The sequence below is a fragment of the Sus scrofa genome, chromosome 5 (genome assembly GCF_054392235.1).
Source record: "Sus scrofa isolate SSC_HxYL_T2T_F1_AM1 chromosome 5, Sscrofa_HxYL_maternal_Yorkshire_Landrace_v2.0, whole genome shotgun sequence".
NCBI lineage: Eukaryota > Metazoa > Chordata > Mammalia > Artiodactyla > Suidae > Sus > Sus scrofa.
In genome coordinates, this window is record NC_139387.1 from 71,009,225 (window position 1) to 71,031,871 (window position 22,647).

General features: G+C 52.2%; 3 protein-coding genes across 5 annotated transcripts; all 3 read left to right on the forward strand.

Moving 5' to 3' along the window:
- The first annotated feature begins 859 nt into the window (after positions 1–859).
- Positions 860–9,650, forward strand: ING4 (inhibitor of growth family member 4). 2 transcript variants are annotated; one of them, NM_001445107.1, is given in 8 exon segments: positions 860–909; positions 4,895–4,966; positions 7,133–7,299; positions 7,483–7,597; positions 7,768–7,873; positions 8,130–8,277; positions 8,547–8,608; positions 8,712–9,650. In NM_001445107.1, coding segments are annotated over 8 exon segments (747 nt in total). In that variant the 5' UTR covers positions 860–872; the 3' UTR covers positions 8,752–9,650.
- On the forward strand, positions 860–20,896 carry ING4-ACRBP (ING4-ACRBP readthrough). Its single transcript, NM_001445111.1, is given in 17 exon segments — positions 860–909; positions 4,895–4,966; positions 7,133–7,299; positions 7,483–7,597; positions 7,768–7,873; positions 8,130–8,277; positions 8,547–8,608; positions 8,712–10,052; positions 10,508–10,726; positions 10,897–10,991; positions 11,486–11,603; positions 13,550–14,006; positions 14,474–14,606; positions 17,605–17,784; positions 17,906–18,073; positions 19,091–19,174; positions 20,571–20,896. Coding segments are annotated over 10 exon segments (1,650 nt in total). The 5' UTR covers positions 860–909; positions 4,895–4,966; positions 7,133–7,299; positions 7,483–7,597; positions 7,768–7,873; positions 8,130–8,277; positions 8,547–8,608; positions 8,712–9,979; the 3' UTR covers positions 20,694–20,896.
- ACRBP (acrosin binding protein) lies at positions 9,776–20,896 on the forward strand. 2 transcript variants are annotated; one of them, NM_001445110.1, is given in 10 exon segments: positions 9,776–10,052; positions 10,508–10,726; positions 10,897–10,991; positions 11,486–11,603; positions 13,550–14,006; positions 14,474–14,606; positions 17,605–17,784; positions 17,906–18,073; positions 19,091–19,174; positions 20,571–20,896. In NM_001445110.1, coding segments are annotated over 10 exon segments (1,650 nt in total). In that variant the 5' UTR covers positions 9,776–9,979; the 3' UTR covers positions 20,694–20,896.
- Positions 20,897–22,647: the final 1,751 nt, after the last annotated feature.

Genomic DNA, 22,647 nt, shown 5'->3' on the forward strand with positions numbered 1-22,647 from the left:
CTCCAAAGCACTGTCTTACTAACACTCCGGTTCCGGTTCCCAAGTGTGGTGCCAGCCTGTCATGCACTTGGTGGCTTTTCATCCTGACGAAGAAGCATTAGCTGTCGCTGTGCCGTAGCGGACCAGGGTGATAGCTGACATCCACCTGGCCCAACTGTGACAGCTGCGTGCCCCAATCCTTTCAGAATCATGGGGCTGGTTAACATCCTATAAACCCGAATAAAAAGGGAGACCAAAACAGGGGGGCAAGGCCAGAAGTACTATGTCACTTTACGAGTGAGGAGTGTGACAGGTGAGGAACCCTGACATAACACGTGGAGTCCTAGCTTTATTGTGTGAGTAGCTCAGAGGTTATAGATAGTGAGTTGTTTCCACGTTAAAAAATAACCTTAGGGAGCTGCTGTTTGAGCGAGTCAACAGAAGTGCGGAGGGTTTAAATCTTGCCCCGCCGGGGGCGCCTCCCTAACTCCCTAAGAAACTAGCGACTTGGGAGAAGGCACCTGCGCAGGTCACATCCCAAGAGACACAAAAATTCTCCGGCTGCTGAAACGGGCTATTTGCGGACTAAAAGCCTGATGAAAAAAGCTTCCTCGCCCTCACGCCTGCACGTCCCCCGCCTGGAGGGAAAGGAAGTGCAAGTGAAAATGCAAAATGGCGCCCCCGGCCGCCGCCGGCCCCAAGCAACGCCGGCCGGCAAAAGACGAGGGTCGGCGGTCGGGCGCTCGGCGGACGCGGCCAGACGGGCGCTGTAGTGAGGCCGGAAGTTCCCCTTGTGAGGGCGGAAGGACTCCAGGCCGAGAAGGACAGCTTCGAGACCTGTCGCCTTCAGTCACTTCCGGGGCGGAGCGGAAGTTGCTTTGTTTTGCTTCAAGATGGCTGCGGGGATGTATTTGGAACATTATCTGGACAGTAAGAGCAGACTGAAGGAGGGGGTCAGGGGTCACAGGGGGGTGGGGGTGTCGGAGCTGAGAAGCTCTACGGCCCCGAAGTCCGGGTGGTCAGAAGGTCACGATTGTAAAGGGTTGCATGAGAGGAAATAGTGGAGGGTGTGTAGAAGGAGGGGGCGGGGCAGCGGGGCCGAGGCCTCGCTCTGGGGTGTAGACGGGGGAGGGGCTGCGCGGTGGGGCTGGGGGACGTCTCTTGAAGGGCGGGTGGGCCTAGTCGGGAAGATCCCTGCTGCCCCATCTTCAGAGTCTCCGGCCTCAGGATATACGTTTTCCTCAAAATCATTCGGAAATTAGTCATTTTAGTATATCGCCCACTGCCTTTTGGAACAGCGACAAAGACCTGTTCGCGGCTCCTTCGCCCAGTTTTTTCGCAGAAGTGGCTTCTCCTGGGGATGGGAGGGTAACGAGTGACCACTGTCATATGATGAACTGGAAGTCTGCTCTTGGAGTAAAGATCCCGTTCCCATCCAGTGGAAATCTGGCGTTATGTTGATGCCATTTGTGTAAACCACTCCTCCACAGAGCCTGTCATCCACTAAGCGCTTACATTTGCCTTGGTGTTGAGAGTCATTCATTCATTCTTTTATTGAGGTCCTGCTATGGCTCAGATATAATGGCAGGTACTGGAGATATACAAGAATGAGTAAAACACAACCCCTGTCAAGTGGTCATAGACTAGTAGGACACAGATTCTGTTAATAAATAATTGTAAAACAGTGAGACAGGTAAAATAATAGAAATATATTAAAAGTTGCTAACTCTGGAGAAAAAAAGAGCTAATTACCTGGGGATGTAGGTAAAGCTTTGTAGAGGATGTGATGTTTGAGTAGAATCTTGAAGGCTGAGTGTTTATTTGCCAGTTGGAGAGGGAATCGCAGGTTGGGGAAAGCAGCAGCTAAGGTGTTACGGGTTTGTGGCAAGGTTAGGCAAAAGTGAGGCCAAAGTATTTGATATACAGGACCCTAAGTTGTAAGATTGGGAAATAAGACTGGAGAAGGGGGCTGGGGCCAGGTTGTGCAAGGTCTTTTAAGCCAAGCCAAGAAGCTTGCAGTTTAGTGAGGAACCAACAGATTTTCTGAATAGTGATTATTTATTTATTTATGTTTTGGTCTTTTTCCAGGGCCTCACCCATGGCATATGGGGGTTCCATATGATTAGAGCTGTAGCCACCGGCCTCCGCCACAGCCACAGCAACGCAGGATCTGAGCCGCGTCTGCAACCTACGCCACAGCTCACGGCAACGCTGGATCCTTAACCCACTGAGCGGGGCCAGGGATCGAACCTGCAAACTCATTGTTCCTGGTCGGATTCGTTAACCACTGCACCACGACGGGAACTCCTGAATAGTGATTTTTTAATAAAGGAAAATAACTGATATATGATAACTTAGAGCATAATAACATTGGTAATGTAGAGATCGGTTAGTGGTAACAACCCTGGTCAGAGATAAGGATCCGATCCGAGAGAGTGACAGAGTATTTGCGCATTAACTATAACAGGACTGACTGAATGACTGAGTGGTTGAGAGAAAATGAAAAATCTAAGGCGACTTCTCGATTTCCTGTTTGGGAAATGAGGTAGACATTATATTACCAACAAGATAAGAAATTCAGGAGTAGCAACCTAAAGCACAGGAATGTAAGAGTAAATGAGATGGGTATCATTCAGGGAAAGCAAGTGAGAAAACTAGAGAATTAAGTACAAGTTCAAAAAAAATTAATATTTAAGAGACAGGCTAAGGAAGTGTGATGGAATTATCAGAAAGTATATGATGGGATTTGGACTCCCAAGAGGAAGAAAGTTACTTGGAGCGAGAACAGCTGCAAACATATTTTTTAGAATAGGACTAATAATAGATCATTTGATTGGGTAAGTCATTGGTGACTTAATCTCAGTAAGCCAGTGTTGAAGACCTGAGGTTATAAGTTAAAGCAGTGAAAGCATTTTAAAAGTTGAAAGTGGAGGGAGTTCCCTGGTGGTCTAGTGGTTAGGACTCTAAGCTTTCACTGCTGTGGCCTGGTTTCAATCCCTGGTCTGGGAATTGAGATTTCATTTCAAGCCACTGCACACTGTGATAAAAAAATAATTAAAATGGGGGAAAAATGTAATTGTAATGTATACATGTAAGGATAACCTGACCCCCTTGCTGTACAGTGGGAAAATAAAAAATAAAAAAAAAAAAGTTGGAAGTGGAGTCATGGGAAGAAATTTTTCTTTTATGAGAGAGACTGAAGTCTTCATGCATTCATTCATGTATTTCTTGAGGATCCCCTGTATGTGCATCATACTTCTACTGAACACTAGGGAAATAGCAGAGAAGACGACACTTGTTCATCCCTTCTCGAGGGCTGGGGAGACAGATACCAAAGAACTTATTACATGCTTATTTAATTACACTGGATAAGTGCCAGAAGGGTAGACATAGAATATCTTTTGTTTGGTTATTGTGTGTTTGTTTTTTGCATTTTAGGGCTGCACCCCCGGCATATGGAAGTTCCCAGGCTGGGGTCATTCGGAGATACAGCTGCCAACCTATGCCACAGCCACAGCCACAGCAACACGGGATCTGAGCGGCCTCTGAGACCCACACCACAGCTCCTGACAATGCCAGATACCCCGACCCACTGAGTGAGGCCAGGCATCAAACCCACATCTTTATGGATACCAGTCAGATTCATTTCTGCTGTGCCACAAGGAGAACTCCTGACACAGGATATCTTGACAGCATAATCCAGGGCATTCGTTGAACTCTGGGGCAGCCAGGGTTGAGCTGAATTGTAAAGGATGAACAGGAATGTAGGCCAAGAGGTATGGTGGAGGCAGGATGAAGAAGATTGGCAGCACATTCCAGGCAGAGAATGGCGTGTGGAAAACCAAGTAGTAGGAAGAGCACTAGCAAGTTCAAGGCACTCAGGGATAGCCAGGGTGACAGAGCAGGGAGAGCACAGAGGGGTGCTGACATGAGTTAAGGCTTGTGTGAGGGAAGCAAGGGTCCAAAAGTGCAGAATGGGAATAGGGATGTTGCAGCAGGAAGTTACTGGAGGGTTATAAACAGGAGAGTGACTTGATCAGATGTGCATTTTCTAAATATTATGACTACTGTATGGAGAACAGATTGGAAGTGTGAATGATGAGTAGTGGAGGATGCCAGAAGGGTATTTGTAAGTTGTGGGCAAGGCGCTTGGAGGCAGAGATTGAAAATGAAGGAAGGGGAAGGGCTGATTTGTGTGTAAGGTCACTGGAGGAGAGAAGGAGTGGGAGCTTTGTGCAGAGATGGAGGTGGTGGTTGTGAGAGAGATAGACGTGGCCTCTCCTGAGAGAGAAATGATCACTGCTGTCATAGATAATCTTGTGGTCTGAAGGAGGGAAAAGAGAGTCCAGTTTTGGATCTGTTCTTTTTTTTTTCTTTTTTTTTTCTTTTTTGGCTTTTCGATGGCCACACCCACGGCATATGGAGATTCCCAGGCTAGGGGTCTAATTGGAGCTGTAGGTGCCGGCCTACGCCAGAGCCACAGCAACCCACACCACAGCTCATGGCAACGCTGGATCCTTGACCCACTGAACAAGGCCAGGGATCGAACCTGCAACCTCATGGTTCCTAGTCAGATTTGTTAACCACTGAGTCACGACCGAACTCCTTTTTTTTGGCTTTTTAGGGCTGCACCCGAGGCATGTGGAAGTTCGAAGGCTAGGGGTCAAATCAGAGCTACAGCTGCCAGCCTACACTACAGCCACAGCAACGCAGGATCTGAGCTGCGTCTCGACCTGCACCATAGCTCGTGGCAATGCCTGATCCCCAACCCACTGAGTGAGGCCAGGGATCGAACCCACATCCTCATGGATTCTAGTCAGATTCATTTCCATTGAGCCATGAAGGGAACTCCTTGGACCTGTTCTTTAAAAGCAGTTGTAGGGCCTAGGAACTCAGTTTCTCTTCTTCTCCCCAGGTATTGAAAACCTGCCCTTTGAACTGCAGAGAAACTTCCAGCTCATGAGGGACCTGGACCAAAGAACAGAGGGTATGTACAGAGTAAGGAGTCTAGTGAACAGTGAGCGTGTATGATACTTTCTTCTCCTGTCTGGGGTTACCATATTGTCTGGTCTGGAGAGCTGCGGCTTCTCTCTCTGTCATTCTCCTGCAATTCTTAAAAAGAGAGTCATGATAACCTGCATTTCTGTGTCAGCTTTTCCATGACACATGGAGTATTGAGACAATGCCTCAAGGATTCAGAGATGCTGTGCTCTTGATACCTTCCTCAAGATGGATTCAGAAAACCACAGTCAGCCCTAGAATCACTTCTCTTCTCCATGTTCAGTGTATTTATGGGAAGACTAGAATGTTTCTACGTTCTGGTTTGTAACTGTTACTATCACAAAATTCATTGTGGCTTTAGACTGCAACTCATGTTGGTAGACAGAAGCTTTGCTGCCCAGGAAGTTCTGAAAAAGGAAGGAAAGCATAAATGATGGAAAAGCAGCAATTAAGATCAGGATCTCTATACTATATTCTTCAACCTTACAGAAGCACCAGATGCCATCTGTAGCCTTCCTTGGACATTGAGCAAGTTTGGCTGCATTGAGGCATTCACCTGGAGCCTGAGGCCAGTGGTCAATTTTGTCTCTTCAAGGTAGAAGGTTGGAACTGTCCCTGTGCTTGCTGCAGGAAACATAGATGCGTCCTTCTGTATCGGTGCTCAAGGATGTAACAAGCTGGTGTTAGAGTAACTAGAGCAGTGCATTAAGTTACTCGTGAAAAGGTGAATATCATCGAAGATCCTGGTCATAATCCCCTGAGAACTCCCTTCTGAATACTGAGCACTAGCTCTTTGCTTTGTAATACAGTTCCGACTATTGCATTCAAGCACAGAAAGACCAGTTGGGGATTATCGAACTACATACATGCTTTTCCAGCTTCTTTCAAGGGCCTCAAATGAAGCGGGGCGTAAAAACAGTCTGCACGTTGTTTGTGGCTGCACCATGTTGCAGTCATACTCTTGTCTCCATGGATGTTTTTCCTGAGCGCTACCAAATACCATGCTGTGGGCATCTACAGTCTCCTGTGTCTTGGGGCATCGCCAGCCTTCCAATAGTAAAATATTTGGAGCACTAACTAAAATGAAGAAACAGGAATTTCCATCATGGCTCAACAGAAGTGAATCTGACCAGTATCCATGAGTTCACAGGTTCGATCCCTGGCCTCAATCATTGGGTTAAGGATCTGGCGTTGCCTTGAGCTGTGGTGTAGGTCGAAAATGGCTCGGATCTGGCATTGCTGTGGCTGTGCATAGGCTAGCGGCTGCAACTCTAACTCGACCCCTAGCCTGGGACCCTCCATGTGCTGTGGGTGCAGCCCTTAAAAAAAATAAGAATAAAAAATTTTTTAGGAGTTCCTGTCGTGGCGCAGTGGTTAACGAATCCGACTAGGAACCATGAGGTTGAGGGTTCGATCCCTGGCCTTGCTCATTGGGTTAAGGATCTGGCATTGCTGTGAGCTGTGGTGTAGGTCGCAGACGTGGCTCAGATCCCGAGTTGCTGTGCTCTGGCGTAGGCCAGCGGCTACAGCTCCAATTAGAGCCCTAGCATTGGAACCTCTGTATGCCACGGGTGCGGCCCTAGAAAAGACAAAAAAAAAACAAAAAACAAATAAAATGAACAAACAGGAAAAAAATGATGGGAAATGTAAGCAAGCTGCAAGTAATGAGCAGAACAGAGTGGGCAGTAAGTAGAAGAACTGTTATGTGAATGACCTAGGGCTTAATTTTAAATGATGAGATATAGACGTACAGACGTGGAAGCCACAGCCTGGTCTGCAGCACTCCGAGCTGTTGTGGGATGTTTTTGAGACAAGAAGCCAGTTGACTTTGCAGACAAAATTCCTAGTTCAAGAGGCAGCCAGCCCTGCAAAGAAGCATCTCAGATGTCAACAAAAATATACTTTGTATTAGTGCAGTGTGCAAAGACTCTCTACGCTAACAATGTTTTTAGCACCTGAAGGCACCTTTAAAACAAATGTTGTGATTATGTTGCATTATCTGAGTACATGGCACAGTACCTAGGAACCTTGGGTACATTTTGGTTTGAAGGTTATGATGGTCAGTGGAGAAGGTCCAAGGAGCAAGAGGAAGAAGTGTGTTTGACCTAGCCACTCAGGGGCCATTGTGACCAGGCCTCTGTCTCTGTTGTAGACCTGAAGGCTGAAATTGACAAGTTGGCCACAGAGTATATGAGTAGCGCCCGCAGCCTGAGCTCCGAGGAAAAACTGGCCCTTCTCAAACAGATCCAGGAGGCCTATGGCAAGTGCAAGGAATTTGGTGACGACAAGGTGCAGCTTGCCATGCAGACCTATGAAATGGTATGGCCCTGTTCATGGCTCCCCGCCTACCACCCATCTATTCCTGGGGGTCCTAGACGCCCCTGCCTTTGGCTGTGTTGGGATCTGTTTGGGGCCTGGGAAATCCACACAATCTGCATTAGCCTGTTTTCTTTTACTGGAACCACCTTCGTAGCTCTTCCTTCTCCTTTTTTTTCCGTTCAGGTGGACAAACACATTCGTCGTCTGGACACAGACCTGGCCCGTTTTGAGGCTGATCTGAAAGAGAAACAGATTGAGTCAAGTGACTACGACAGCTCTTCCAGCAAAGGCAAAAAGAGTGAGGAGGGGGGCGGGGCTGTGAGAGGTGGGGTGAGGCCTCCAGGGAGAAGCCTGCGGGCTCTTGAGCTCTGAGGGAGGGAGGGCCACCCTGTTGGTGGAGCAGGGAGGGGGACTTAACCCATCTTTCTGTCCCCTTGCCTTCTGGCTTTCCCCCCTCTCTCCTAGAAGGCCGGACCCAAAAGGAGAAGAAAGCTGCCCGTGCTCGTTCCAAAGGGAAAAACTCCGACGAAGAAGCCCCCAAGGCTGCCCAGAAGAAGTTAAAACTCGTGCGCACGTGAGTGTGTCAGGGAGCGCTTTGCCAAATGACAGGCCCCTCTTCTCTGCCACCCCATTCCCACCGGCACTGCCCTTTTGCCACTTTTGCTCTGTCTTCTGTGCCAACACTCTTTTGTCATTTTGGTATTTGCTGGATACAGAGGAGAGGCCACAAATCACTAGCTCCACAGGAATCTCCTTCTGCCACCTCTGAGAGCCTCAAATTATAGCTTCCCTTCCTGCGTATGACACTTTTTCTCCTTCTTGGCACGCAGAAGTCCTGAGTATGGGATGCCCTCAGTGACCTTTGGCAGTGTCCACCCCTCTGATGTGTTGGATATGCCTGTGGATCCCAACGAACCCACCTATTGCCTTTGTCACCAGGTCTCCTATGGAGAGATGATTGGCTGTGACAACCCTGATGTAAGAACCCTTTTGGCCTCAGGATGGGAGGTTCTGGGGACACGAGGGAGTTGGATACAAGAGTGGGGGGGGGGGTCTTGGTTGAAAGTGGGCTGCAGGGTAGGAGGAAGGTGGTTGGAGATGGTTGGCCTTGGAACCTTCAAGAATTCTCCCAAGGGACAGAATAAGGGAATATCCCTAAGGAATTGGGGGTGGGGGGGCTCTTTTCTTTCCTTTGCCTCCCCCCTCCCCGTCCCACTTCTGCTTCTTCCATCCTCTTCCTTTTCCAGTGTTCCATTGAGTGGTTCCACTTTGCCTGTGTTGGGCTGACTACCAAGCCTCGGGGGAAGTGGTGAGTGAGAGCCGCTGTAGGGGCTGGATTGCCCCGAGCTGGGTGACAAAAGCTTTCTCCCTTCACTCACTCTCTTCCCCTTCTCTGTCATGTGCCTCTTTAGGTTTTGTCCACGCTGCTCCCAAGAACGGAAGAAGAAATAGACGAGGGCCTTGGATTCCAACAGTTTCTTCCACATCCCCTGACCTGGGCTAATGGGGAGAGGGATGCCTGGCTGGGGCCGGGGGTCAGGGAGAAGTGGATGGAGCAGTGTCGTCATCCCTCCTCCTCCCCTCCCCACTCCTGGTGCTGAGGCTGCACCCAGACCCTGGCAGGGAGGGGTGCCGCAGCCAGTAACGGTATGTGCTCTCATTCAGCCCACCCCCTTCGGAGAGAAGTGGTCTCGCCCACTGTCCTTTTGCCTCCATGCTGAGGTTGGTGCTGTATTTTCGAGGGATGGTCCTCTTCACTCCCCTTGTTTGTATTTAAGGACTGGGGCGGTAGCATGGGGCCCGCCCCCCAGCCTGCTGGTTTCCTCCCCTTGGGGGGGGTTTGGGCCATGACGTGAAAAACTTTCTTCACTCTCTTCCTGCCTTTTCTAGCTGGGGCTCCCCCACATCATCTGGGCCGGACCCTAGCTGAAGGGGCACCCTTCCTCTGTGCCAAGAGGGTTGATCCTGGCCTTGTGAGTGGGCGGGGCAGGGCGGCGTGCAGGCATCGCGCATGTAAAGGAATGGGCAGGTGAATAAAAGCTATACGTGTTGGCCTGCTGTGTTTATTGTAGAGATACTATTTTAGCACCCGTGCTGAGCATATTTTTGCATCCTCTGAGTTGGCTAAAAGGCGGGAGGATGACATGCCAGAAGTAGGACAAGACATGGGACCAGAAGTGATACCTCTGCCCCAGAATCCACAACTTCTCAACTTGGAAAGCACAGAGCTGGCTGGGGACTGTGCCTCAGACCAGGGGTCTCCAAAAATGTTTAAGATTGTGCATCTTTTCTCCATAAAATATCTTTCACTTAATTTCTAATAAATGTGTACTTGTGTTTTATACATGAACTATTATACTAAGAATTAGCCTGACTTATTTTAAACACAAAACAGAAAACAAGTATTTTTCTCCTCTGCCATGCATTGTCTTGCTCACCTCCACTGAAAACCACTTTCTTAGAGGGAGATTCCTTGCACCTAATTTCCTCTTCGTCTGAACCACCTCTCGCTTCCCCTTTGGCTCGCTTACCTGGAGGCTTCCTCTCTAGCTCCTACTCAATTCCTACACAAAAATCTTAGGGTGCATCTTTCTCTGCCTCACTTCCAGGCCTCCACCCTTGTTGGGCCGATTGTTTCTCGGACCCAGGTTTCGTCAAATGTAAAATAGGGATAAAAACAATGTCCATTCTATGGAAGCACCTTGTCGGTGAAGAAAGACAGACCCAGGAGCTACTGCCATCGATGGTGCCGAGTCAGTGACCACTGTCCTCTCCAGCTGGATTATGCCCCAAGCGAGGACCCAGCCCCCTGCCCCCAGCCTGGCTGGGCGTCAGTTTCCCCTTGGCCCGCCCCGCCCTTTGTGACGTCGGCCGGCCTCGCAGCCCCGCCCCCGGCCCCCGCCCGCCGGCTCGCCCTGGCTTGGCCGGTTAGAGGCCGCTCGGTCCGGGGAACGCGGGCGATCGTCCGGGGCCATGAGGCAGCTCGCCGCCGGCTCCCTTCTCTCACTCCTGAAGGGTGAGAGCGGCCTCCGCCCCCGGGGCCCTCCCCCCACCGTCTCTGAACCGATTTCCCCGGGCTTCCAGCCCCTCCCCATCGCCCCCGAGCCCCCTCAGCCCCAGCCGCCCGCCCGTGTGCACCGCCCTCTCGCCGCCCGGCGCGGGGGCTGACGGAGTCGGGTCCATCCGTGGTCTGTTCCCCGCCCCGCAGTGCTGCTCCTGCCTCTGGCACCGGCCCCAGCCCAGGATGCAAATTCGGCCTCCACTCCAGGCAGCCCCCTCTCTCCCACCGAGTATGAGCGCTTCTTCGCACTGCTGACCCCAACCTGGAAGGCAGAGACTACCTGCCGCCTCCGGGCCACCCACGGCTGCCGGAACCCCACCCTCGTCCAGCTGGACCAGTATGAAAACCACGGCCTGGTGCCGGACGGTGAGGGCCCGACTCCAGGGCCAGCCCGGTGCTCACTTGACGCAGGGGAAGGGCATGGCTGGCATCTTGCCGGGCATCGGAGGTCCGGCTCTCCCGACCCCAGGAGCCCACGGCCCGCTCCAGGAGGGCGTTGCCCCTGGTGTGTTCACTCCACTCCTGCCCTTCCCCAGGCGCTGTCTGCTCCGACCTCCCTTATGCCTCCTGGTTCGAGTCCTTTTGCCAGTTTACTCAGTACCGTTGCTCCAACCACGTCTACTACGCCAAGGTGAGGCCAGGACAGAGGTTGGATCTGGTGTCAAGGACCAAGGAAGAGACAGTGGCAGTGAGGACTCGAGGGCCCCAGGCCATCCTTAGATCCTCCCTCCCTGCCCCTAAGGCCCCATCCTTTAGCCAGGTTATACCTGCCCACGCACACTGTCTCAGCTCGGGTATTAAGACTCGCAGAACAATCCTGTTACTGTCAGAAAAGTAGGGAAGAAGGATGGGAAGAGTCAAAAATATAAGCCCTTCCGTATCTTCCAATAAGTTAGTGATTTCATTCAAGTCAAATGCAAAAGACTGAAGGCAGGTGTGTGGGCCAGACAGGAGTTTGATTTGCAGGGGGCCAGTTCTCAGGTCTAGAGGGTTCCACCAGGGGCTCTGTCCCCTGTCTCCTGCCCAGGAACCACGAGAGGAGACATAAGGGACAGGGATTGAGGATAAACGAGTGAAAGTCTGCCCTTTGGGAAGAGCGCTGCCATGTTCCTTCTCCCCCTGCAGAGAGTCCGGTGCTCCCAGCCTGTCTCAATCCTCTCACCTAACTCTCTCAAGGAGGTGGACACTTCCTCTGAAGTGCCGATCACCACGATGACCTCCCCCGTGTCCTCCCACATCACAGGTGAGACCCTCCCAGCACCTGGGAGACTCAGAAACACCCCGCCCTCAAGTCCCCAAGCCCAGGGTGTAAGGCTGAGCCAGAAAAAGTGGCCTCAGGCAGCTATTTACACAAGGCAGAGCCTGCTTTCTTTCAATGCAAGTTGGGGCTTTCCTCTCCCAGAATGTTTTCTGATGTTTCTGCCCTGAATCCATTTTTCCTAGTCCTTAAAACATTCCTACATGAAGTCCTCTGGGGAGTTCCCTGGTGGCTCCGCAGGTTAAGGATCCCACATTGTCACTTCTGTGGTGCAGGTTACTGCTGTGGCTTGGATTTAGTCGCTGACCCAGCAACTTCTGCATGCTGCAGGTGTGGCCAAAAAAATTAATTAAATTTAAAAAGTCCTCCAAGAGTTCCTGTTGTGGCTCAATGGTAACAAACTTGACTAGTATCCATGAGGATGCAGGTTTGATCCCTGGCTCCACTCAGTGGGTTAAGGATCCATCATTGTCATTAGCTATGGTGTAGGTTGCAGATGAGGCTCGGATCTAATGTTGCTGTGGCTGTGACGTAGGCCAGCAGCTGCAGCTCCAGTTGAACTCCTGGCCTGGGAACTTCCCTATGCCACATGTACAGCCCTACAAAAGACAAAAAAAAGAGAAGTCCTCTGAGTTCCTGCTGTGGCACAATGGATTAAGAATCTGGCATTGCCGCAGCTGTGATATAGGCTGCAGATGCAGCTCTGATTCAGCTCCTGGTTCCTGGCAGGGAAACTCCCAGATACCCAAAGTGTGGCCGAAAAAGGGGGTAAAAAAAAAAAAGAAGTCCTCTGGGACTTTTCTAAGCTAACATCTTCCCTAAATAAGGTTTGATTGTGGAGTTCCCGTCATGGCATAGCAGAAATGAATCCCACTAGGAACCATGAGGTTTCGAGTTTGATCCCTGGCCTTGCTCAGTGGGTTAGAGATCCAGCATTGCCGTGAGCTGTGGTGTAGGTTGCAGACATGGCTTGGATCTGATATTGCTGTGACTGTGGTGTAGGCCAGCAGCTGTAGCTTTGATTGGACCCCTAGCCTGGGAACCTCCATATGCTGCAGGCATGGCCCTAAAAAGCAAAAAAAAAAAAAAAAAAAAAGATTTGGTTGCTAGGTATTCAGAATACTTGGTGTTTCCTAAGTGAGAAGGACAAAAGGTGGAATTTGAGGTGGGTTAGGGGAGAGGAGCACTTGGAAGGGAAGAGGGGACACATACCACCCAATGCCACATTTGCCATGGTGATACTCTTGTATTTTTTTTTTAAATTTTTTTTGCTTTTTGCCATTTCTTGGGCCGCTCCCGTGGCATATGGAGGTTCCCAGGCTAGGGGTCTAATCGGAGCTGTAGCTGCCAGTCTACGCCAGAGCCACAGCAACGCGGGATCCGAGCCGTGTCTGCGACCTACACCACAGCTCACGGCAATGCCGGATCGTTAACCCACTGAGCAAGGGCAGGGATCGAACCCACAACCTCATGGTTCCTAGTCAGATTCATTAACCACTAAGCCACGACGGGAACTCCCATTCTTTTGTTTTGATATTGGTATTCCCTGTAGGTTTTTTTTTGGGGGGGTTGGTCTTTTTAGGGCTGCACTCGAGACATATGGAGGTTTCCAGGCTAGGGGTTGAATTGGAGCTGTAGCCACTGGCCTACAGCAATACCGGATCCTTAACCCACTGAGCGAGGCCAAGGATTGAACCCGCAACCTCATGGTTCCTAGTTGGATTTGTTTCCACTGTGCCCACGACCGGAACTCCCCCCGTGTTTTTTTTATACTTGACTGTGAGACTATGTGTCATTGGATCTGCTTTCCTCTGCCTGTGTGTTTCTGTGTGTGTCCCTGCGTGTCCCACTGCTAACAGAGACACTGGGAGCCACAAGCTTGACGGCCCCTTTCCCTTCTCTCTCTCGGTCCCTCCCTAACCTTGTTGCAGCCACAGGGCGACAGGTCTTCCAGCCCTGGCCCGAGCGGCTCAACAACAACGTGGAGGAGCTGCTACAATCCTCCTTGTCCCTGGGCGGCCAGGAGCAGGGCCAGGAGCACAAACAGGAGCACAAGCAGGAGCAAGGGCAGGAGCACAAGCAGGACGAGGGGCAGGAGCAGGAAGAGCAAGAGGAGGAGCAGGAGGAGGAGGGGAAGCAGGAAGAAGGACAGGGCACCGAAGAGTCGCTGGAGGCAATGTCTGGGCTACAGGCAGACTCAGAGCCCAAGTTCCAGTCTGAATTTGTCTCTTCCAACCCCTTCTCCTTCACTCCGCGGGTGCGGGAGGTGGAGTCGACCCCCATGATGATGGAGAACATCCAGGAGCTCATCCGATCCGCCCAGGAAATGGATGAGATGGGTGATGTCTATGAGGAAGAGAACATCTGGAGAGCCCAAAGCCCCGGCAGGTACCGGAAGTTCTGTCTCCCCCACCAGCCCCCTCCCTCCCCACTGTCTTCTTTGGGATCGAGAAGCCCCCTTTGCCACCTCGGGCCTCCAAACCCACTCCGATCTGCCTGGGCTTCAGGTGCCCTAGGAGCCGCCCACTCCATCGGTTCTGTGGCCATCATTGGCTGAAGCACTGCCCTAGACGGCCATTCTCTGAGAGATGGAGAGGGGAGAGTCCAGAACTTGGAGCCACCAGGCTTGGGGTCTGGTCTTGTCTCTGGCCCTGCTTAGCACTGCAACTTCTACTTCCCCTTTCTGGGTCTCGGTTCCTCATTTGTAAAAGGAGGTAGTTGGTCCAGAGGCCTCTAAGGCCCCATGCAGCATGATGGATGTGTGCGACTGAGACGAGATGCTCAAGGCAGAGGGAGACTGTAGATGTGGCTTTCAGCCCGGCCCAGCCCCCACAACCGGTGCTGTGTTCTTGCAGCCTCCTGCAGCTGCCCCACGTGGACGCCTTGCTGGTGCTGTGCTATTCGATTGTGGAGAACACCTGCGTCATAACCCCTACAGCCAAGGCCTGGCAGTACCTGGAGGATGAGACCCTTGGTTTCGGGAAGTCGGTATGCCCACCGTGCTGTTTAATGGGTCCGTGTACAGCGGGCGTCCTCTGGGCCTGGGAAGAGGGGGATGGGCAGGCCACAGAGAGCATGAGGCAACACTGGAAGAGATTTTCTTCTTCGGAAGGACATCTCCAGCTCCACTGAAAGGAGGAAGGTTCAAGACCGAGTCTGAAGTTCCCATCGTGGCACAGCAGAAATGAGTCAGACTAGTATCCATGAGGATGCGGGTTCGATCCCTGGCTTCGCTCAGTAGGTCCGGGATCTGGCGTTGCCACGAGCTGTGGTGTAGGTTGCAGATGTGGCTAAGGTCCCTCGTTGCTGTGGCTGTGGCGCAGGCCGGCAGCTGCAGCTCTGATTTGACCCCTGGCCTGGGAACTTCCATATGCCTCAAGTGCAGCCCTAAAAAGCAAAAAACAAAACAAGGAGTTCCCGTCGTGGCGCAGTGGTTAACGAATCCGACTAGGAACCATGAGGTTGCGGGTTTGGTCCCTGCCCTTGCTCAGTGGGTTAACGATCTGGCGTTGCCGTGAGCTGTGGTGTAGTTTGCAGACGCGGCTCGGATCCCGCGTTGCTGTGGTTCTGGCGTAGGCCGGTGGCTACAGCTCCGATTCAACCCCTAGCCTGGGAACCTCCATATGCCGCGGGAGCGGCCCAAGAAATAGCAACAATAACAACAACAACAAAAAAGACAAAAAAAAAAAAAACAAGACCCTGTCTGGAATCCATTCCAGTTCAGAGTTCATTCTGTGGCTCCATGCTGCTTGGCTTGAGACATCTTCCGAGCCAGGTCACCATCTGCAGGACTTGGCTTTACCTCAGATGCAGCTCTCCTTTGCAGAGGGGTCACAAGCCCATTCCAGGGATCTGTAGAGAGGTCCCGGTCTCAGTGTGTCCTTGACACCCTGCAAGTCCCAGTCCCAGGAAATAGGACTTTCAAAAAGTACAGGAGTTCCCATGGTGGCTCAGTGGTTAACGAACCCGACTAGTAACCATGAGGTTGTGGGTTTGATCCCTGGCCTCGCTCATTGAGTTAAGGATCTGGCGTTGCTGTGAACTGTGGTGTAGGTCGAAGACGTGGCTCCGAATCGCACGTTGCTGTGGCTGTGGTGTAGGCCAGCAGCTACAGCTCTGATTCAGCCCCTAGCCTGGGAACCTCCATATGCTCCAAGTGTGGCCCTAAAAAGACCAGAGAAAAAGAAAAAGACAAATAGTACAAGTCAGCCAACATTTGTCAAGAGCTGGTATGCATGCCTTCCATTCCGCCATTTGTTCAACCAGTGTGCACTGGGCTAGGGAGCTGAGATGTTTGCAACTCTGTCCTCGGTATTTTAGCAAGAGTACAACAAATCCGATCCTCTGTGCTTCTGAGTCTAGTAGGGGAGACAGGGTCTACTAGTTTAAACAGTGTGACAGGATCAGCCTGCAATGGAGGAGTACAAAGTGCAGAGAGCAGATGGGGAGCACAAATGTTCTGTTTGGCAGGATCAGAGAATAGAGAATGCCTCCTAGAAAAACTGATGTTTCAACTTTCGGCCTGGAGGTAAAAGAAGTTAACCAGGCAAAAAAGACAGGGTTGGTAGAAGTTTCCTGCTAGAGGGACTCATGTGCAAAGGCCCTGAGGCAGAAAGAGCAGAGATTTCATTCAGAACCAAGAATGAACACTCTGCTCCTGCCCTGAGGGAGCCAGGAGTCCTGGAATCAGAGGCCTTATAGAAGCAGTGTGGTAGGTGTTGGAGAGAGATTTTACTTTATTTTTTATTTTATTTTTTTTGCATGTAGGAAGTTCAAAAGTCATGGAGAGCTCACTGGTTAAAAATTCTGTAGGGAACAGTAAAGAAGGGCCTCACTTTACCAGGAGATAGAGTCAAAGAGATAGTCAAGGGCAGGATGTAAATAATCCCCAAAGGAGTATTTTGAAACATTTGTATTTAATTTGGTAGGAAAAGGGAATTCAGTAATGCTGTTTGGTCAGGGATGTAATGGTGCCTCCCCCACTCCCCCCACCCCCCATGTGCTGTTGTGAAGAGCAAACAAAGCCAAGTAAGGAGTTCCTGTCATGGTGCAGTGGTTAACGAATCTGACTAGGAACAACGAGGCTGTGGGTTCGATCCCTGGCCTTGCTCAGTGGGTTAAGGATCTGGCGGTGGTTAACAAATCTGACTAGGAACAATGAGGCTGTGGGTTCGATCCCTGGCCTTGCTCAGTGGGTTAAGGATCTGGCGGTGTCGTGAGCTGTGGTGTAGGTTGCAGACACGGCTCAGATCCTGTGTTGCTGTGGCTCCGGCATAGGCTGGTGGCTACAGCTCCAATTGGACCCCTTGCCTGGGAACCTCCATATGCCGCGGGAGCGGCCCTAGAAAAGGCAAAAAGACAAACAAACAAACAAGATGTTGTGCTAGCAAGAGCCTCAGGGGGAGGCTGGGGAGCTCAGCTGGGAGGCAGGCGGCTCCACAGCCAGGAATGTCTTCCAAGAACTTGGAGGTTCTGAACCGAGGTTCCCCGGGCAGAGTATAGGGCTTTGGGGTTGGAAGCACCTGGACCAGTGGCCCAGCTCCACCTTGTACTAGACGCATGTTTGAGTGAATTACTCAGCCTCACTGAGCCTCAGTTTCCTCATGAGAGAAACAGAGACCTGATTAGTACCTGTGCTCCTAGGGGCTGTGCGCACTCTTGGTAAATATTAGCACTGTGCTTAGAGAAAGGGAGCACTATCTTTTTCGGATAGGCTAAGTTAGACATCTGTCATGCACTTGGCCTTGGGGATTTGGAGCTCAGAAGAAAGATTGGACGTGATGAGAAAGTTTGGTTGGCCCCTGCAGGGGGGGTGGAGATTACCTGTGAGTAGATGGATCATCCTGGAGGAGGGTGAAGAAATAGAGAACGGACCCTGGTCTTTGAGGATGGGGGCAGGGAAAGCCAGAGGAGCTGCCGGGAGAGCCTTACGGCGGGGACATTCTGGGAACCTCAGCCTCGGTCTCTCAGCCACAATCCTCTCCAGGTCTGTGACAGCCTTGGGCGGCGACACCTCGCTGCATGTTCCCTCTGTGACTTCTGCTCCCTGAAGCTGGAGCAGTGCCACTCAGAGACCAACCTGCAGCGGCAGCAGTGTGACAACTCCCACAAAACACCCTTCATCAGCCCCCTGCTGGCATCCCAGAGCATGTCCATTGGCACCCAGGTACCTTGCCTGGAGGCCTGTGGTGGGGGTGGGGTGAAGGGGGGGGAGCTCGGGCTCCAGGTGGGACGGGGCAGCAGGAGGCCTGGGATGTGCACCTCTCCCCCTATCCTCTATGCCACAGATAGGGACCCTAAAATCGGGCCGCTTCTACGGGCTGGATTTGTACGGCGGGCTCCGCATGGACTTCTGGTGCGCCCGGCTGGCTACCAAGGGCTGCGAAGACAACCGAGTGGCCAGCTGGCTCCAGACTGAGTTCCTCAGCTTCCAGGATGGGGACTTCCCCACCAAGGTCAGCCCCTTCCCCCGGAGCGAGGCCCCCTCACCCCAGTACCTTCTGCTTGCGCTGGGAAGCCCCAGGATGTGGAGGGGGCACTTGGGCCCCTGGCTTCTGAGAACCAGTCCTCACTGAGCCTCCGGCCGCCACCGCCTCTCCCTGGTAGACAGCCCTCCCCGCCCCAGGCCTCCCAGGAGAGCAGGATTGTGTCCAGCAAAGGAGTAGGGATCAGGAGGGCTGGGGGGGTGGGGGGGGCACAGGATGGGGGAGAGGAGACAGGTCTGGTCCCAGCTCTGCCAGGGTGGCAGTGGGGAGGGGAATCTCATCTTTACAACAAAGGCTGAGTGAGGCCTCCAGGACCTGACCTTGATCCAGTGCTTCTCTGCCGCAGCCCGGAGGCCCCCTTGCAAATCTGCCAGTGCTTTTCCCCCTGGATGGGATCTACTCTGCTCCCCTCCCCCAGTGGAACTACCTGCTGTAGCTGAGAGCCAGGCCCCTCCCTTCTGTGGTTTAGCAGGAAAAATCAAGACCAGGAAAAGGAGAGGCAGCTGAAGAAAGGGCTTTTAGCTGAGCCAAGCGGTCCCGCCCAGCTCTTCTCCCAAGGGCCCCAGGTCTGGAAGGGTCTCGAACCACATCGGCCACTCCCCTGGATTTAAAGATGGGGAGAAGGTCCATCAAGGGAAGCAACCCTCCCAAGGTCACTTGTTAGAGGCTCCTCTGCCCTCTGTCACACTAAGCCTCACCAGGAGGCTCCCTGAGATGGAACCGCTCCTCAGCGGGGGGGGCCCCTTCCCTGGCGCTCATTTTCGGCTGCTGGCCCAGCAACCTGACCAGCAGGGCAGCCCCTTCTCGTCTCCAGCTCCTGCCTTCTTTCCCAGCAACTGAACTGTGACTGAGGGTGGGAGGGCAAGGGGGACACCCCAGGCGCAGAGGGTCTGGTTCTCTCTGCCACTGTGGGCACGTCACGGGCGTTGCTCTGGAGGGCCAGGGTTTTGTGAGGCATCTGATATCTCCATCCGGTTCCTGGCATAGATTTGTGACACAGAATACGTGCAGTACCCGAACTACTGTGCCTTCAAAAGCCAGCAGTGCATGATGAGAAACCGGGATCGGAAGGTGAGCCCTCACGTCACACACCCCCCCCCCCAATCAGCCCCTCCTGACAGTGATCACCTTGGTGGGTCTATTCTGGGATCCTGTGGCATCAGAGAGGCAGGGGTGTGGTGAGCACCTTTGGGCAGAGGCCCCCCCCCCCAACTTGTCCTCACTCCTTCAGCCTCAGGGTGACCATCGCTCTGGGGCTCAGGGTTCCTTCCGGGCTGAGGGTTCTGTTGGGGAGGGAGCCTGCAGACCAGAGGCCCCAAGGACACGCCAGGTGTGCCGAACCCCCAGCCAGTTGAGGCCTCAGTCTTAGCTCCTGCTCTTACTCATCAAGTCGGCTGAGCCAACTACTTCCTCTCCAGCCTCAGGCTACTCATTTCCGTAAAGAGGGGTGGGGCTGTGGGGTCTCTTGCTGCTTTAAAACCTCACATCATCATCTAAAATAGGTCACAGATGAAACCATCTACAAAACAGAAACTCAGAGACATGAAGAACAGACCTGTGGTTGCCAAGAGGGAGCGGGAGGGAGTGGGACGGACTGGGAGTTTGGGGTTAGTAGATGCGAACTGTTACATTTAGAATAGATATAGCAGTGAGGTCCTACCATACAGCACAGGGAACTCTATTCAATCTCTTGGGATATGGAGTTCCCGTCGTGGCGCAGCAGAAACGAATCTGACTAGGAACCATGAGGTTGCAGGTTCAATCCCTGGCCTTGCTCAGTGGGTTGAGGATCTGGTGTGGCCGTGGCCTGTGATGTAGGTCGCAGACGCAGCTTGGACGTGGTCTTGCTGTGGCTGTGGTGTAGGCTGGCAGCTGTAGCTCCAATTCAACCCCTAGCCTGGGAACCTCCATATGTCGCGGGTGCTACCCTAAAAAAACAAAAGCAAAAACAAAAAAAGAAGAGTTCCCATTGTGGCACAGTGGAAATAATTCCGACTAGGAACCATGAAGTTGTGGGTTTGATCCCTGGTCTTGCTCAGTGGGTTAAGGATCTGGCATTGCCATGAGCTCTGGTGCAGGTTGAAGACACAGCTTGGATCCCAAGTTGCTGTGGCTGTGGCGTTGGCCAGCAGCTGTAGCTCTGATTCGACCCCTAGCCTGGGAACCTCCACATGCCATGGGTGCAGCCCTAAGAGGCAAAAAAAAAAAAAAAGAAAAAGAAAAGAAAAAAGTGTTTGTCTTACGTATGACTGGGTCGATTTGCTGTACAGCAGAATTTGACAGGATATTGTAAATCGACTTTAATTTAAAAATTTTGTAAAAATCCTCATCTGAGTTTCCCAGCAGCTCTGCTCCCTGTGCCCATGCCCCATCCACCCCCCCATCCCCCACCTCTGGTTCATGGACTTCTGACACCTCTGGCTCCTGGCTCTCCAACTCAGACAGTGTGCACCCAATCCCCGTGCAGGTGTCTCGCATGCGATGTCTGCAGAATGAGACGTACACCGTCCTGACCCAGGCCAAGAGTGAGGACCTCGTGCTTCGATGGAGCCAGGAGTTCAGCACCTTGACTCTCGGCCAAGCTGGATGAGCTGGACTCCATCTTGTCCCCACCCCGGCCCCCCTTCCACACTCTTCATTGCTGTTGGACCCCAGGCTTCCCCTTCTGGCCTGAGTCTCTTACCCGGCTCCGATCCCTGGCGTCGGGGCAGCAGTCCTGGAAGGGTCATGACATGACGGGAACTCCACCCACCTTAAAGGATGTCTTTACATAAAGTGTTTATTTTCAACCTGTGCGGCCTGTTTGGGTTATGATCCCATCCTCAGCCCTGTCCCCCTGCCCCACAGCGTCAGCTCTCCAACCCCTGGGAGTTATGGATCCATCTGCAGGCAAGAGAATCAAAGGGGTAGTACCCAGGGCAGCAAGCCCTCCGTTAGGAGGAGAAGCCCTGAGAAGCCAGGGGGGTGGAATGAAGGTCACAGCCAGTGTCTTGGGGAGCCTGTGGGCCGAAGGGCGTGTGTGTCTTCATTTCTGAAGCCCTGATCCCAAGATCTCGGATGTGAGTGTAGGACTGTCTCTCTGAGGATGATCTGAATGAGGTCGTGTCTAGTGGGCCAACTGCAGGGCAGTAGGGCCGAACTTGAGCTTTTTAGGAGGGAGGAAAGAACTGTGGTTGAGCTCAGGAAACCCCTGCTCTGATATCAAGTGAGAGGTCTGATGGTCTGAAAACGGTGAAGTGGGGAGGAGCTGCACCTTTTGTTTGTTTTTCAGCCACACATGTACAAAGTTCCTGGGCCAGGAATTGAACCTGTGCCACAGCAGCCACCAGAACCACAGCAGTGACAACGCTGGGTCCTTGAGGAACTGCATCTTTTTTTTTTTTTTTTTGTCTTTGTTGTTGTTGTTGTTGTTGCTATTTCTTGGGCCGCTCCCGCGGCATATGGAGGTTCCCAGGCTAGGGGTTGAATCGGAGCTGTAGCCACCGGCCTACGCCAGAGCCACAGCAACGCGGGATCCGAGCCGCGTCTGCAACCTACACCACAGCTCACGGCAACGCCGGATCGTTAACCCACTGAGCAAGGGCAGGGACCGAACCCGCAACCTCATGGTTCCTAGTCGGATTCGTTAACCACTGCGCCACGACGGGAACTCCAGGAACTGCATCTTAATGACATGCTTGGAGCTGTGACTCCAGCATCAGCCTTTAATAATCTGGGATCCCCCAAAACATGTTCTGGATACACACATATGAGGGAAACTGCACAGCATTTAGAAGAAAACATTACAGAGTTCCTGTCGTGGCTCAGTGGTTAAAGAACCCGACTAGTATCCATGAGGACGTGGGTTCGATCCCTGGCCTTGCTCAGTGGGTTAAGGATCCAGTTTTGCCATGAGCTGTGGTGTAGGTTGCAGATGTGGCTCGGATCCAACGTTGCTGTGGCTGTGCCTTAGGCTGGCAGCTGTAGCTCCGATTCAGCTCCTAGCCTGGGAACCTCCATATGCCGTGAGTACGATCTTAAAAAGACAAAAAAGAGAAAACATTATGGAGAAGCTCAATATGTAGAATATAGCACAAAGAACAGTGTCAAGCATCTCCATCTACCCTTTATCAGCTTTGATTATCAACATGCCATTGGCCTTTTAATGGGATGTTGAAACCTCTGAGAAGCTCTGTAACAGAGAAACCTTTTCCACTTAGTCTCTCCATTCTCATTCGACCACAGTGTCCTTTTTCACCTGCCGCTTGTTTTTGAGTACTGACTGCAAACACCATGCCCGGTCCTACTGATGTAGAAAACAAGGGGCTCAGCCCGGGGTACAGAGACCAGAGGCTGTCATCTGAGCCCTGGTTCCCCCCCCCACACACACACATACACACAGATAGAAGCTACATGTGGCAAGAGTGAAACCACCTGCAGGAACCCAACAGAGAGACAGACAGCCAGGAGGAACTGATGAGAACAAAAGGCTGGTGGGTTAGTCATCTGGCATCACTGGGTGGGTGTGCCAGTTAGGCTCACCGGAAACTGTGGGAAATGTGTGA